At 50.4% G+C, this 14,723-nt stretch overlaps 6 protein-coding genes across 6 annotated transcripts; 4 read left to right on the forward strand and 2 right to left on the reverse strand.

Annotated features, from left to right (window-relative positions):
* Window positions 1–2: 2 nt before the first annotated feature.
* ANOM_009135 (putative multicopper oxidase) lies at window positions 3–656 on the reverse strand (the record flags this gene model as incomplete). Its single annotated transcript, XM_015554391.1, has 1 exon — window positions 3–656. A coding segment is annotated over one exon (654 nt), but the record flags the coding sequence as incomplete, so codon positions are not given.
* Window positions 657–2,536: 1,880 nt separating this feature from the next.
* On the forward strand, window positions 2,537–3,642 carry ANOM_009136 (formate/nitrite transporter family protein; the record flags this gene model as incomplete). Its single annotated transcript, XM_015554392.1, has 4 exons — window positions 2,537–2,824; window positions 2,878–2,998; window positions 3,063–3,419; window positions 3,473–3,642. 4 exons carry the CDS (start codon window positions 2,537–2,539, stop codon window positions 3,640–3,642), a joined length of 936 nt encoding a protein of 311 aa, XP_015402670.1.
* Window positions 3,643–5,038: 1,396 nt separating this feature from the next.
* Window positions 5,039–7,844, forward strand: ANOM_009137 (anoctamin family protein; the record flags this gene model as incomplete). The annotated part of the gene is made up of 6 exons (XM_015554393.1): window positions 5,039–5,064; window positions 5,243–5,487; window positions 5,535–5,691; window positions 5,759–6,047; window positions 6,102–6,533; window positions 6,582–7,844. 6 exons carry the CDS (start codon window positions 5,039–5,041, stop codon window positions 7,842–7,844), a joined length of 2,412 nt encoding a protein of 803 aa, XP_015402661.1.
* Window positions 7,845–8,362: 518 nt separating this feature from the next.
* Window positions 8,363–10,099, forward strand: ANOM_009138 (Zn(II)2Cys6 transcription factor; the record flags this gene model as incomplete). Its single annotated transcript, XM_015554394.1, has 1 exon — window positions 8,363–10,099. One exon carries the CDS (start codon window positions 8,363–8,365, stop codon window positions 10,097–10,099), a length of 1,737 nt encoding a protein of 578 aa, XP_015402660.1.
* A 58-nt stretch (window positions 10,100–10,157) lies between these two features.
* ANOM_009139 (SDR family NAD(P)-dependent oxidoreductase) lies at window positions 10,158–11,209 on the reverse strand (the record flags this gene model as incomplete). Its single annotated transcript, XM_015554395.1, has 6 exons — window positions 10,158–10,347; window positions 10,393–10,445; window positions 10,504–10,517; window positions 10,584–10,696; window positions 10,748–11,108; window positions 11,161–11,209. The coding sequence occupies 6 exons, from the start codon at window positions 11,207–11,209 to the stop codon at window positions 10,158–10,160; spliced, it is 780 nt and encodes a 259-aa protein (XP_015402669.1).
* A 615-nt stretch (window positions 11,210–11,824) lies between these two features.
* On the forward strand, window positions 11,825–13,432 carry ANOM_009140 (flavin-containing monooxygenase; the record flags this gene model as incomplete). The annotated part of the gene is made up of 1 exon (XM_015554396.1): window positions 11,825–13,432. The coding sequence occupies one exon, from the start codon at window positions 11,825–11,827 to the stop codon at window positions 13,430–13,432; it is 1,608 nt and encodes a 535-aa protein (XP_015402667.1).
* Between the last annotated feature and the right edge of the window lie 1,291 nt (window positions 13,433–14,723).

Genomic DNA, 14,723 nt, shown 5'->3' on the forward strand with positions numbered 1-14,723 from the left:
CCCCCGGGTCCCACGAAGGCGTGGCAGTCGATGTTGTGCGGCATGCCCGATTCGTCGTGGTTGGTTATTCTCAGGTTGACGACGTCGCCGACGCGCGCCCGGATGAACGGCCCCGGGACGCTGTTGTTGAATGTCCATTTCTCGTATTTGTATTGGTTGGTTAGTTGCTCCAGTTTGCTGACGGTTGTGAGGTCCACGTCTAGGAGCACTGGGTAGTCGCGTGTGATCGGTGGGGGGACGTTGGGGGCGGTGGTGAGGATCGCTTTCTCTGTCGGGAGGTCCAAATCATCTAGGGATTTGGGAGTCTTGTTCTGTGCATCTTGAATCCCGTTTTTGGGAGCTAAGGGGTCCGGGTGGGTGGAGTATTTCTTGTCGCTGTCTAGCCGGACAGCGCCTTGCTGTTGAGCGTAGAGGAGCCAGCTGAGCGTGGCGGCGGTGGAAAGAAGCAGGACATATTTGACTTGTGTACCATTATTGATTCGCTCCCTTGCGAAGCCTTCCGTAGATTTGGTTGAGATATGTCTTGCGAGGAGTGGACCCCGTAGTGGGGATGGGCTGGAGCGCAGTCGAGGCGCAAGCCGTCTGGCTCCCCGAACAGTGGCCACAGACGCGAAACGACTCTTGGTACAATATAAGGAGCTGAATGCCGTGTTCATTGTGGGGTAAATCACAGGTATGTGCATCTACAAGAGCCTGAAACAGTAAGCTAATATAAGACGGAAGATATAACGGAGAAGAGCGCTGAACCAGCCATCGCAATTATATACACAAGCCACAAGGACTCGAACTCCGAGGAGATATACAGTTCCTAGGACATGCTTCATCATGTAGAATCACTTCCCATAGATCACAATGACCACGAGGCCCGGTGTTGGGTCCGTCAAATCGGAACCAAGCGCAAGCACTCGATTCCATGGTTGAGATGCCATGTTGCGTATAAGCTTGCCGGGATCAGCAATGTCATGCGACAAACCGAATCTTGTTACGAGAGAGAAAGTAATGTCCCACCAGTAATTGACTAGTTAGTGGTGGTGCATGATTCAAGTGGTCTCGAACATACCTTTCGCTCGCAATTCCCGCCCGACGGACCGAAAACCCTAGTATGCGGTGTAACAGACTTTATAGGCAAGGCATTCGCCAAGCTACTTGTTTTGTATATTATGGGCCACTGGCTGTCTGTATAGGTAGTCATCGGATCAATTGCGTGCAGTGTAGTACTTTTGTTGAAGCGGGGCTGGGCGCGAAGCCAGGGAAATGGTTCAGCTGAAGGAACAGGGGTAGAATGAACAAATGTCGATCTCACATCTTTGGCAGATGATCAGCTGAGACAAGGCAGGTTCTTGAAAGCTGAGAGGAGATTCTGTGTTAGTTAAGGTATACTGTATGTATGTCCTCAAGCGAAGGTCCATATTCAATCACCGATTCTCGCGTCTTCCCCCATCTTTTCGCCTTTTTTTCCTGAGAAACCGCAAGGGTACCTCCAACTGCTAGCCTTGGGAACTTCGCTTAGTACTGCAGTGTTCCAGTGGGTACTATTAGCACCATCAACAATGAGAGCTTACAAAAGGACCATGTAGAGGCAGGCCTACTGGCCCACGCCCAGGTGAAGACACCGTGGTATATTCTGGACCTTCTCATAACGGTCGTACGGGTGTTTCGCATGGATTACTTCATTGCGACCATTCTGATCGCAGTACGAGTTTATGCTTCACTCCAAACGGCGGGCTGAGAGGGTCAATGACTTCTTCAATTAAGATGCAAAGCGCGATGTCGCTCCGTGGGGCCATCCAAGGGAGAGGCTAGGCCCTAGGAGAACCTATATGATGATGAACATGAAATAAAGAGTGCCCAGGCGTCGTTCAAACCACAGTTTGAGGCTGAGCTGGAAATCTTTTCCATAGTCTAGGGTCTTATCATACCGAGTGCGAAGATAGTACGGAGTAGAGCCACCAGGATATGATCTGCAATCTAGTGGGCCCCTTTCCCATAAGGCCAGTACCCATTGATAGTCGTGCTGTCCTGTAAATCATGGAGGATTTGTCAATGCTGACATTGTTCAAGGACCCTTATCATGCACCCTGATGGAGCCCGCGGAGAAGGCGTCGCATTCCTTATCACTAGGCTGATAAGTGGATTCGATCTGGTTCGCCCCGGGACACTTAGGGCTCCCTATCTCAACTCTTATCTCTCGATCGGCGGAGCTCTTGCAGTCTTGCTCCCTGGAAATGCCGACTAAATTGCACGGATCTTCAATGTTATGCATGGGAAAGTGGACAGGCGCTCGATAAGCACCATTAACTTTGTTATGATCACCGATATTCCAGTCGATCATCGTGGTGTCTCGACTCTCTTCTTACCCCGGATAAATGCCTTGATAAGGTTGACAATGCCAGGATATATGTGGGAACCATATCCCAACCTGTCGGTGTCGCCATGTATCACCGTCCTTGTCTTCTTTGAGCTTTCCTGCGCCTGCATTACGAGCTCCTCCAGGGCCGTCATTGTGTAATCCATCTAGATTCAGACCTAAAGCACCATGTCGCAAATCAGCCTGGATGCCTTCACCCCGGCCGAGGTGATCGAATTCGTCGGGCGTGCTGGCGTTGCCAAGGGCAATATGCGCCTCGACAAAATCTTCTTCAGTGCAGTGTCGGCTGGGTGTCTGCTTGCCTTCGCCTGTGGAACGGTCCTCAGCACCAACTCCACGCCCTGGTTCCAGGAAAACGCCCCGGGACTCATCCGCACGATCAGCGCCTTGGTCTTCCCCTATGGCTTATGTATGATTATCTTAACGGGAGCTGATCTTTGCACCGGGTCCTTCATGGTAAGACTTCCGGCCTCTCCTGTATGTAGAAAGGAGCGCTAAGTACATGCCAGTTCACCACCGTTGCTGCTCTCCAACGCCGGTTGTCGTGGTACAAGATGTTGATCCACTGGATCGTCACATTCTTTGGTAACCTGGCTGGGTCACTCTTCGTCGTTGCCATCATATTCGGATGTAGGTCCAGTCGTCTCAACGTCCCCAGAACCACTAAGGAGCAACATCACTAATACAGAATTAGACGGCAACGTCTTCTCCGCAGATCCTTTCAAGTCCCAAGTGATCGCCTTCGCCACAAAAAAGCAAGTCACCCCCGAGTTCCATATGATCTTCCTCCGCGGCATCGGATGCAACTGGCTCGTTTGTCTCGCCTGCTTCTTCGGCATCCAGGGCCGGGACCTCACCTCCAAGATCATCGGCATCTGGTGGCCGATCTTCGCGTTCGTTTCTCTCGGGTTCGATCACGTCGTGGCCAACATGACTTTCATCCCGCTGGCTATCTGGGTCGGCGCCCCCGAAATCACAGTGGGCTTGTACATCTGGAAGGGAATCATTCCGACCTTGATCGGCAATATCTTGGGTGGAGGTTTATTCTGCGGTGAGTGAACATGTCTGTTTCGGGATTGGACAACTCGTGCTAATCAGGCCCAGGTGTTTACTATTGGTACATGTACCTGCTCCAGACTGACTCGATGACGGTCACTGGAATCAAACGTTTCGGTCACTCCAGGTCTGAAGTGAGCAGCATGACGGTGAAGAAGGGAGACGTGGAGGCTGGTGTTGGGGTGGTGGATAACTCGCCGGCTGCACTGGGTAGTTAATTGTTTCCGTCAAATCAATCAATTGAATGTATAGCTAGAGTAATAATAATGTGAGATTTGACTCCCACAGGCCCTTTTAACAGTATTCAGGAGATCCCAGAGTACGAGAAAAAGGTAGGAAGACTCCGTTAGGCGGAATGATTACATGGAGCTGAAGGATCAAGCACTCCTACGAACGTGTTCTTTCTAAGTTGAGGTCCAGGAACGATCCACGAGGACGGTTATAGATATATGCCACAGATGCAAGGATAATGCAGAGCGATATAAAATAAAGTGGAGAGGGAAGGAAGAATGAAGGGAAGCTAAAAAATGAAGGCAAAAAAAGAAAGGGCCCGAACCGCGGTTCGAACGCGGGGCCTCTCGCAGATTGGTACTGTATAGCCCACTGTGATGATTTATTAGTATCGAAGATTGATGGCGTAGTGTTTATAAGGTCGACTTACAAGCGAGAATCATACCACTAGACCATCCGGGCGCCGGTGGTGGAGATTTCCGCTATTCTAATATATGATGTGTATAGTATTCTCGTCCATACCAATGCCATTTGCTTATGACGACCAACGCCTTGCATATATAGATGTGCTTATAAGTCATGTTAAATATCATTTTATCTATAGAATCTTCGTATGAAGTATGTTTGCCTATGTTTTTTCGATCTAGAATATCCAAGAATATAGTAGAAGAGTGAAGTTGTGTATATATATCCGCTGGTTGAGTCTGAACACTAAGGGATATATCTCGAGTTTTAACCCAACAAATCACTCTCGAGTAGCCCACCGCATATTTTCTTCCATGGCTCTAGCACGTCTAGTAGTGGCTGGAAACGAGCTGCCCCCATACAAGAGGTTTACATAGGGTTATATTGAGCGACAGCTGGTTTAACTATCGTACATACATTGATCACTGGTTTCGATCTTGATAGGCTACGGGCTGGGCGCAGTCAGATATATGTACATCCAAATTCAGCTGAGCCTACTCCGTACTCTACACCTAATACTGAAGGCCGAGATTACAATATTATGAGGACTTATTCTGCTATCCAGTGATGTACGCGGCTAGACAACGGTAATGCAATTCGTAGTTTCATCAATAAAGAAAGACGGCTTGGCCGACAGTTGTTCGACTGGATCAAGCCAAAAAAATTGGCCCGAACCGCGATTCGAACGCGGGGCCTCTCGCAGATTGGTGCTGGTAGCCCACTGGAGTATTCATTAGTATCCGAGGTAGTGATTGAATGTTTTCAGGTTCAACTTACAAGCGAGAATCATACCACTAGACCATCCGGGCGATGTTATGTAATACTCCCAAATATTGACCTTACAGAGCAGGACCGCATCGGCTAGGACTTGACTAGTACTGTCTTGGCATACATAGGCTGCAGATTGGAATCATCACAATGCGCAGTGAGCTCATGCATGAAATGTGCGTCGGGACTTGTGATTCAAGTATGCCCGTCACTGACTTTCATCTTTCAATCTTGAATTACGGCCATCAAACAAGGTTAGGCCCGATCGATGGAGTGGCTGTGCTGGACCTGATCGCCGATCTCGCACTTAATCTGGACTCAGCCACACAATCCAAGGGTTAACCCTACGACAAGCTTCGACCGTGACGTCGTCATCACCAGCCCCAAGCAGTTTCAAGAACCTTTTAAGAACCCCCTACTCGCTCTTAGCGACTTTTCCGCAGGAATTGTTGTCCGGACGGTCAGATCAAGCGTGCCTTCGCTTGATGTCACGGTAGTGATATACGATCTATCCTCAATGGCTTCCCAACCCCATCAAAAGGAGGTGCCTCATAACAACCATGTGGACTACGTCATCCGCTACAGCTTTAATGATACTGGTATGTTCGCCGCGCTCCGCTGGAAACAGCGAGATTGACCGTCCCAGATGTCGATAAAGCGTCTCAGCAGCTGGAACTGCTGCTCCGTCGACTATCTGAGGTAGGGTTGCAGACGGAAGTGAGAGAAGGCGATGAATCGTCGGTGCTGGTCTTTGTCCGGGCTTCGAGCAAAAAGAAATTGCAACGCGCTGTTTATCAGTCACGGTAAGGACCCCACGCGCCGTTTCCTTCCATGATGTACGTGCCATTCTGAGTGGTTCTTACATTATAGAATTCGCGACTGGCTCTATGGTGTCCGCAACACCGAACCCGAACCGGAGTCCTCCGCCGAGCCGCAATCAGAATCTGAGCGCCTGCGTGTGATCCACCATATGATAACCGTGCCCCGGGAAGCGGGTGGCGCTGGAATTACCCCAAAACATGGGGAGTGGGAGAACGTCATTGCCATCTTCCCACTGCATGATGAGAAGACCAACAAGCAATGCATGAGAGACTGGAGCAAGAAGACATTTTTGTCCAACGAAGACCTGGACCTGATACGAAACCTATTCGGAGAAAGTGTATGTGGCAGTGCTTCCCTATGTTGGTTTTTGATGCTGATTTAGCTCTCGCAGGTTGGCTTCTACTTTGCGTTCTTGCAGTCGTATTTTAAGTTTTTGATGTTTCCCGCCATCTTTGGTTTCTCTTGCTGGCTATTGCTGGGGTCTTTTTCAATTATTTACACGGTTGGGAATGCCCTGTGGTGTATTGTCTTCATTGAATACTGGAAACGGCAGGAAGAGGACCTCAGCTGCCGATGGCAGTCTAAGGGTGTATCGGTTTTGCGCGAGAAAAGACGGGAATTCAAACCCGAAAGGGAAGTCCGGGACGAGCAAACAGGCGAAATTCGTGGTATATATCCCGCAACGAAGCGGTTGCAGACCCAGCTTCTCCAGGTGCCATTTGCACTCGTTGCCACCGTTGCCCTGGGCATTATCATTGCGACATGCTTCGCCATTGAGATATTCATCTCCGAGATATACAACGGACCGCTGAAGACATACTTGGTGAGCCCCATGCACTGATTGTCGATGCACCACCGACTGACTTATCAGGTCTTCATTCCTACCATCTTGCTCTCTGCTTTAATTCCGACCATGAGTACCGTCCTCGTGTCAGTGGCGACAAAGCTGAATGACTACGAGAACTATGAGACCCAGGGCGCGTACGATGTCGCATTGACACAGAAGATCTTTGTGATCAACTTCATTACCTCATACCTCCCTGTTTTTCTAACAGCGTTTGTGTATGTCCCCTTCGCTCATAGTATCGTGCCGCATCTCGATATCTTCCACGTGACTGTTCGTCCATTCGTCTCTAAAAAAGATGCGATAACAACACGTACCGAATTCAACATTGATCCGAGTCGTCTAAAGAAGCAGGTCATCTACTTCACAGTGACTGCTCAGGCCGTTAATTTCGCCCAGGAAACGATAGTTCCGATGCTGAAGCAGCGCGGCCTCCAGAAGTACAAGGAGTACAAAAAGCGCCAGGGCAAATTGGAGTCGGATAGCAACACGGATGAGAAAAAGGCGCCCGAAGTTTCGTTCGAGGATGCCCCCGAGGAAGCCCAGTTTCTCAAGCGGGTACGTAATGAAGTTGAGATGGAAGACTATGACGTGACCGATGATCTCCGGGAGATGTGTATTCAATTTGGATACCTGGCACTGTTTTCACCTGTCTGGCCTTTGGTGCCGGTCTCGTTCTTGGTCAATAACTGGGTTGAGTTGCGGTCCGACTTTTTCAAGATCTGTATGGAGTGCAAACGGCCATCGCCTCAACGTGCAGATACCATTGGCCCTTGGCTGGACAGTCTAGGGTTCCTGTCCTGGGTTGGAAGTATTACAAGCGCGGCTCTCGTCTACATGTTTAGCAACGGTCACGAAGGACCGAACGGACAGCCAACATCCATCAAGGGATGGGCACTGCTGCTCACGATCTTTTTCTGCGAGCACATTTACCTACTGGTGCGCTACGCCGTGCGAGCCACTATCGCCAAAATGGAACCCCCCAATGTACGTCAGGAACGGACAGAGCGCTATTTGCTGCGGAAACGATTCCTTGAGTCGAGTCTGCAATCTAGGAGCAGTGATGATGAAACCGATGAAGAAACCACTCCGTATGTGGACCAGTCTCAGGAGGTTTCCGAAATCACGCGGGCCTCACTCGAAGATGATGCTCGTGCATGGTCCCGACATGGCACCGATCCCGCGGAACGTTTCTGGATGCGCCAGAAAGGGTGGAAGGAATCGGCGCATGTCGGTACATCCATTATCCGTGCATTGGCGGTTAAGCCGGAACCGAAGAAGGAGCAGTAGATGCATGTATGAAGAAATCTGTGCGTATATAAGCCTAACACTGCATGGGTTTTCGTGACATGAGCATAGCGAGTAGATTCTGTTTATGACTGTACAAAGTGTGATCTCACTATATATGCTGTGGCAGAGTGCGAAACGATCGTGATGATCCCTGTGGGTAGGCTCGTATATCGTTTCCTACTTCGAACTTAGCCAGCTGTATACAAAATATAATAGGACCTGAGGGCCGAGGCAAGTGGTGATGCTTTTGCCACAGTAGTTCTCGCAGTTCCACACACGATCTTAACGCCTCCCACAGTAGTTCACTGCTGGAATGAAACTTTCTATTTATTACATGAAAGTCTTTTTCTTTTTTTTCTTTCTTTCTTTCTTTTTGTCTAGTATTTACCATTCTCTCCCCAACTTCCAGATTGGTCCCTGCCAAGAGTGTGGGGAAAGAAGATCCACTTGGACCCTTGACTAATTCTCGACTTGATCTCTGAAGAAATTCCGCATCTTATCACAACGCTTGCGCCACCATGACCCCTAAACCACGTTCGAAAACTTTCACCGGCTGCTGGACTTGTCGATCTCGTCGTGTCAAATGCGACGAGCAGCGACCAAGTTGCCAACGGTGTCGTCGCAGTGGACGAACGTGCCAAGGGTACGGTGTGCGGTTGGGATGGACCAATTCCTCGGGAACTGTAACGCAGCGTCGGTTACTGCGTTCAACTAGGGCAACGGCAGAACTGTCGCCAGCTGCCGTGAAAGATATTTTGAGTGACCTTGACCATTCTCCGGGAAAAGTGATTGCTCAGCGAGGGCCATTTTCGGTCTTTTCAGTCTCTGTGTCGGAGGACTCGAGTCGGAATGTGCGGGTTCACAATCATCGCGAATCATCAACGGAGAGCTTCAACGGGGTTCTCCCATACCCACACGATCTATCTGTATCACCATCTCCAGATGCATCGTTTATGGCGCAATGCCGGCTCTTTCCGGAGCCTCCGAAATGCGTCCTCAACGAAGATGCCCTCGTTAAGATTGGCCAAATAACGCCAAACCCATCTCAAACGGGACGTAGGCGATGCGCAGCAGATACAAACGACAAGATTCAGGCGCGCCTTGTAGAGAAGGCACACATCTCATCCTCGCTGAATCCTACGAGTATGTCTCCCCTTGAGATCGAACTGATCCATCACTGGGTCGTCTTCCTCAGCGGAAACCTGCTCCTGATCGACTTACCTGACAATCCGTGCCGCACTGTTTTCATGCCCCTGGCTCTCAAGGGACTGAACTCCTCCGCATCGGAGTCAAACATGCACCGTGCTGTCTTCCATGGACTGTGTGCAGCTTCCGCATTTAGTCTTTACCATCTTCGCAGCGAATCCAAGTACCAATCTCTTGCTGTTCAGCATGACCAGCAGGCCATCCAGCATCTGCGGCAGAACCTTCGTCCTGGAAGCCGACTAGACGAGACCACACTTGTAGCTGTGCTGACGTGCATCGCGGCTGAAGCCATGTCTGGCCGGCGTGGCCGATGGAGAGCTCATGTTCTTGGGGGACTGGGAATGCTGGAAAATGAGCTTGATGGCGAGTGGCTGCAATCGCCAACCGCGGCACGCTTACTCCAGAGTTACTTATCTCTCTCCTCACTGTGCAATTTCCGAATGTCGGCTCAGTTAGTAGGATTGCTGAAAGGGCTTCCGAACATCCAGAACTACTTAGAGCGGTCGCATGGTGTTTCACAGTCACTCATACAATTTCTAGCACATATATCTGCCCTCAGGGAGTCACCTAATCGGACCACAGCTGCGGACCTAGACAATCTGGAGTTGCAGCTTTATCTCCAATTTCCCAGCTCGCACTTCCAGGAAACACCCGAGTCGATTGTCATCCAGCATGCTCTGAACTCCTTTTACTACGCCACCGTTATCTACTTTCGCCGTTCTCTTCGCCGTGTCCCTGTGGGAGACGTTCAAGACCTCGTGGAGAAAGCAGTCCACGAGCTTGAAGCCGCCGAGGCACTCACCCACCGCAAAGGCGGATGTGCCTACAATTGGGCCGGCTTCGTGGTCGCCGCCGAATGCAGCCGACCGGATCTACAAGAGAGGATGCTGGCTTTATTCGATCGCAAACGCCGGCACGGAATCACGAACATCCAATCATTGTGCGAAATCGTTACGATCCTGTGGCAACGACGAGCATCTGCGCCTGGAGTCGATATTCATTGGGAGGAGATTGCTAACGAGGCTGACTATGATATCATGCTAGTATGACCACATTGCCGATGACAACAGGTTGCATGTGTTCGTCGAGTCTATGTCCCGTCCCGGTTTAAATAGTGTATCCGCCATCCACCACCAGCGCAGCACCACACACATAGCTGCTCATCGGCGAAGCAAGATACAGGATGGAGTCCGCAATCTCGTCCGCCTCGGCCGGACGACCCAAAGGAGTGTTCTCGAACTCGCTCTTCATTGCGCCGCTTTCAATCGCCGCGTGGATGATAGGCGTATCCACATATCTGGACCATTAGTGTTGGACGTAATCAGTTGGAGAAGAGACCTACCCAGGACAAATGGCGTTGATACGGATTCCTTCCTTGCCGTACGTTTTGGCGTCCTATGATTGTGAGTCTGCGTGCCCAGGAATATCAAGGCAGATAGGGAATGCCACATACCAGTTTGGACATTGCTACGACAGCTGGTTCTCTTAGCATCTTACAGGGGCTACATAGCCATGGATCTCAGTGGAACTTACCATGTTTGGCAGCAGTGTATGGGATGATTGCAAACTCTGCCGGAGGAGCAGCAATGCCAAACATCGACGACAGGTTGATGATTACTCCGCGACCTTGACGGACGCCTCGCGATCTAACAAATCAGCACAACCAAACTGGTTCAGATGGAAGCTACCAGACCCACTCTTGTGTTAACATCTGCCGGATGACTCCCCTCTGACACAGCCACAGCCCTGTCTGATTGATGTCAATGACCTTTTGCCACGCAGACAGGCTTAGCTCATGCGTCTTTGTGGGAATCCCACTGATCCCTGCGGAGTTCACGGCAATGTCAATGCGGCCGAACCGAGACACTGTCTTCTGGATCGCTTGGTCGACCGAGGCCTCACTGGTGACATCGACCTGCAGGATCTCGGTTTCGACATGGGGGAAGGATTTGTGGAGCTCATCGCGGGTGGCCTCCAGCTGAGCCTGGTTGACATCCAGCAGGGCCAAAGCAGTGATGCCGTGCTCGGCAAATTTCAGTGCCGATGCTTTACCAATTCCTATATAGATGTTAGCCCTAAGCATTAGATCGATCGCAATGCAGGTACATACCGGAGGCAGCGCCGGTGATGAAAGCAGTTCCCGTAACTTTGCAAGCCATAGTGTCTATCAGTAGGTAATTTGATTATCCTTGAATGATCTACGGTTCTAAGTCCAAAGACGTTGGGGGCTCCATGGGGGTCTCTTATAGCCCACTGCGGGGTCAAGGCAGCGTGCCACCAGCGTTAATGTCCATAACCACGGAGACACAAAATTCCGAGGCCAACCAGATTTGAGCGGTGAAGCGAGCTTTGTACATACATTCTTGTCGTACAATCACCGTCGGCGGAAAAGTCGGAAGCATCGTCTCTTCAGGGCTCTCTGGACGGTACAGGAGAGTACGAACTAGGTTCTTCAAGCGACTGCCAAGATGGAACCATGTTTTGGCCGTGTCGATCCTTACGAAAAGAATCCACTTGCGGTCTCGCCGTCGACTTCCTGTTTGGGACAGCTCCCATCGCGCATCGCATACCGAGGCCGTTTACAGCATTCGGATGTGAAGGTCCCGGCCGAGTCGTGAATAGTATAGAGACAATTCGAACGTCAAGTATATTCCGATCAGATCCAGTGAACAGGATAAAAGGAGCACCATGGCCACCAGCTCCCGGATCTTTGCAAGTCAATCCACTTCATCAAGTCTCTTCCAAGTGACATCAACCCTTGATTTACCCTCAGAATGACCCGAACAGAACTCACACTCGATGCGGTCGTCATCGGCGGCGGCTTCGGTGGCTGCACCTCCCTCTACCGCCTCCGCGAGATGGGCCTCACGACCAAACTCTTTGAGGCAGGAAGCGCCTTCGGCGGTGTCTGGCACTGGAATAGCTACCCCGGGGCTCGTGTGGATAGCGAAATGCCCGCCTACCAGTTCAATATCCCCGCCGTATGGAAGGACTGGAATTGGAGCGAACGGTTCCCCGGCAGCGAGGAGCTGAAGCGATATTTTGAACACGCTGACCGTGTGCTGGAGCTGAGCAAAGATACCTATTTCAACACGGTGGTATCGGAGTGTCGATTCGACTCGGCGAGTGGACTATGGATTGTCCAGACCTCGACCGGCATCAGGGCAACGTGCAAGTACCTCATCGCCGCCACGGGATCCTCCTACAAGAAATACTTCCCCGAATATCCCGGTCTGAACCAATACAAGGGCCAGCTAATCCACCCAGCGGCGTACCCGGATAAACTCGACGTCACAGGAAAGAAGGTCGGCGTTGTCGGCAACGGAGCTTCGGGTCTCCAAATCGTCCAGGAACTGGCAAAGGAAGACTGCGAATTAACCTCGTTTATCCGCAACCCCTGCTTCGCAATCCCCATGAAACAGCGGAATATCTCTCCGGAAGAGTCCGAAATGATGAAAGGGTACTACGACGCCCTCTTTGACCGCTGCTATAAATCTGCCACGGGTTTCCCGCATAACACCAGGCCTCAGGCGGCCAGCCAGGCATCGCCCGAGGAACGGAAGGCTGTTTTCGATGAGCTTTGGCAGCGCGGTGGATATAGTTTCTTGGTTTCGAACTACTATGACTTCCTCCTCAATGAAGAGGCCAACTCGATCTTTTACAATTACTGGGTACAACAGGTTCGAGCTCGCATGACGGACGAGAAGAAGATGGATATTGTTGCACCGTTGAAGCAGACTTACCTGGTCGGTACTAAGCGGCCGAGTCTGGAGCAGGATTACTACGAGATGATCGATCGGAAGAATGTCATCCTGCATGATTTGAAGAAGGCGCCTATCCTGGAGTTCGATGAGACCGGTGTCGTCACGGCCGAGGGCCATCGTGATCTCGACATTGTCATCTTTGCGACAGGATACGATGCCGTCACAGGTAGCTTGCTGGATCTGGGCATTGAAGATCGGAACCAGGTCTCTTTGAGTGAGAAATGGAAGGAGGGGACGACTACTCATCTGGGCTTGATGATTCCTGACGCGCCAAATCTGTTCCTGGTTTATGGACCGCAGGCGCCGACTGCGTTGGCTAATGGACCGCCTTTTATTGAGATGGAGGTCGATTGGATCTGTCGGGCGATTACGAAGATGCGTGACGAGGGCTTGGCGTCTGTCGTGCCCACAGCCAAGGCAGCGGAGCAGTGGAAGGAGGAGGTTCGCCTGGTGTCCGAGAATACGCTCTATCCCAAGACGAACTCGTGGTATATGGGCACTAATATCCCGGGCAAGAGGCGGGAGCCGTTGATCTGGCTGGGTGGCATCCAGAAATGGTGGGAAAAGTGCACTGATGCGCTTGAGAGCTGGGAGGGCTTTTCTACTCAGCCTTTGTAGGTTTGTTTGTGTTAGTAATTGTATGTAGACTGCAGTACTCTTCAAGCAATTTAGTAATATACCAGTCCTTAGCCTGTCTCGTTAAGTGTACTCGATACCTAGACAATATTCCTAGAGCAAGCTTGCCTATTAAAGGCTTTCATGATATTGGCATACTCTCGTAAGGACCAATTCCCAGTACCACTATCAAGATTATCCGAGAGAATACAACTAGATTCAATAATCTGGAATTCAGTCCATGTAAAGAAGTGCAAACAGCAGCAAGGGATGACAGATCCTTTCCCAATCTCTCAATATCATACTTACAGAGTGATGCTTACAATTGTCTGTATCTACTACTGCGAGCTTCACTCCTCAGCACCGCCATCAGCGCAAGCAGAACTACCCCCATACAGCAACCACTCTCAGAATACTTAGTACTGTGAACCGTGTAGTTGTTCTCTGTTGATGGAATGATCAGGGGCGGAAACTACCTCATGTTAAGTTTAGGGCTAGCTGCTGGATAGACTATACTCTACCCATTCCATATCAATGGCTCATAGGGTGTAAGGGGTAGATCTTCCAATTATGGAATGCGATACTGCACCTCGAGGCGATGCGTCCGTGGCTGCAGCTGCAAAAATATGTCCTACTACACAAACGAGGCCGTCAGGCTGCATGCCCGAAGAAATCCCCAGTCTTTGTCTGACCTCCTATATATAAGACTGTTGAATTGTTCTCTCAGATAGAACATCTACCTGTCTTCCCAAGCAACGATTTCTATCTCCCGTAGCCTCTTCTGTGCGTCCGAGGTACATATCCGTGAGTATGCGTATGCACACACCAAAACAGACATGAACTGTGATCGACATAGACGTAGCATAAAGTACCTATCACATTGTATTGCAGCAAGCTGGCAATGATCGCCCAATTAACCTAATTCTATAACCGACGATGGTATCCAGTCCCCCCTACAGCACCCCCTACAGTACCTAAAAGTATCCACCGTAGTTGCGGCGTGGGAAAGGTCTTCGTTCTCTTTCAGGGACTCCTTACATTACCCGATAAGGCCTTTCCAGGGGTGCATACGCAATGATATATTCCATATATTCCGGCGATCACAGCATGAACTATTGATTCTGTGCGTCAGGTACAGCCGAAATGTGATATGTCGAACGGCATTTCCTGAAGGGAGTGTTAGAAAGTGACTTCATCATTGATCCCCACTACATCAATGATTATCACCACTACTATGAGAATTGACCAGCTAGTCGGTCCAAATGTGGCAATCAGACCAGCCTGAGAAATACCT

This window comes from Aspergillus nomiae, assembly GCF_001204775.2.
Source record: "Aspergillus nomiae NRRL 13137 chromosome Unknown contig00414, whole genome shotgun sequence".
NCBI lineage: Eukaryota > Fungi > Ascomycota > Eurotiomycetes > Eurotiales > Aspergillaceae > Aspergillus > Aspergillus nomiae.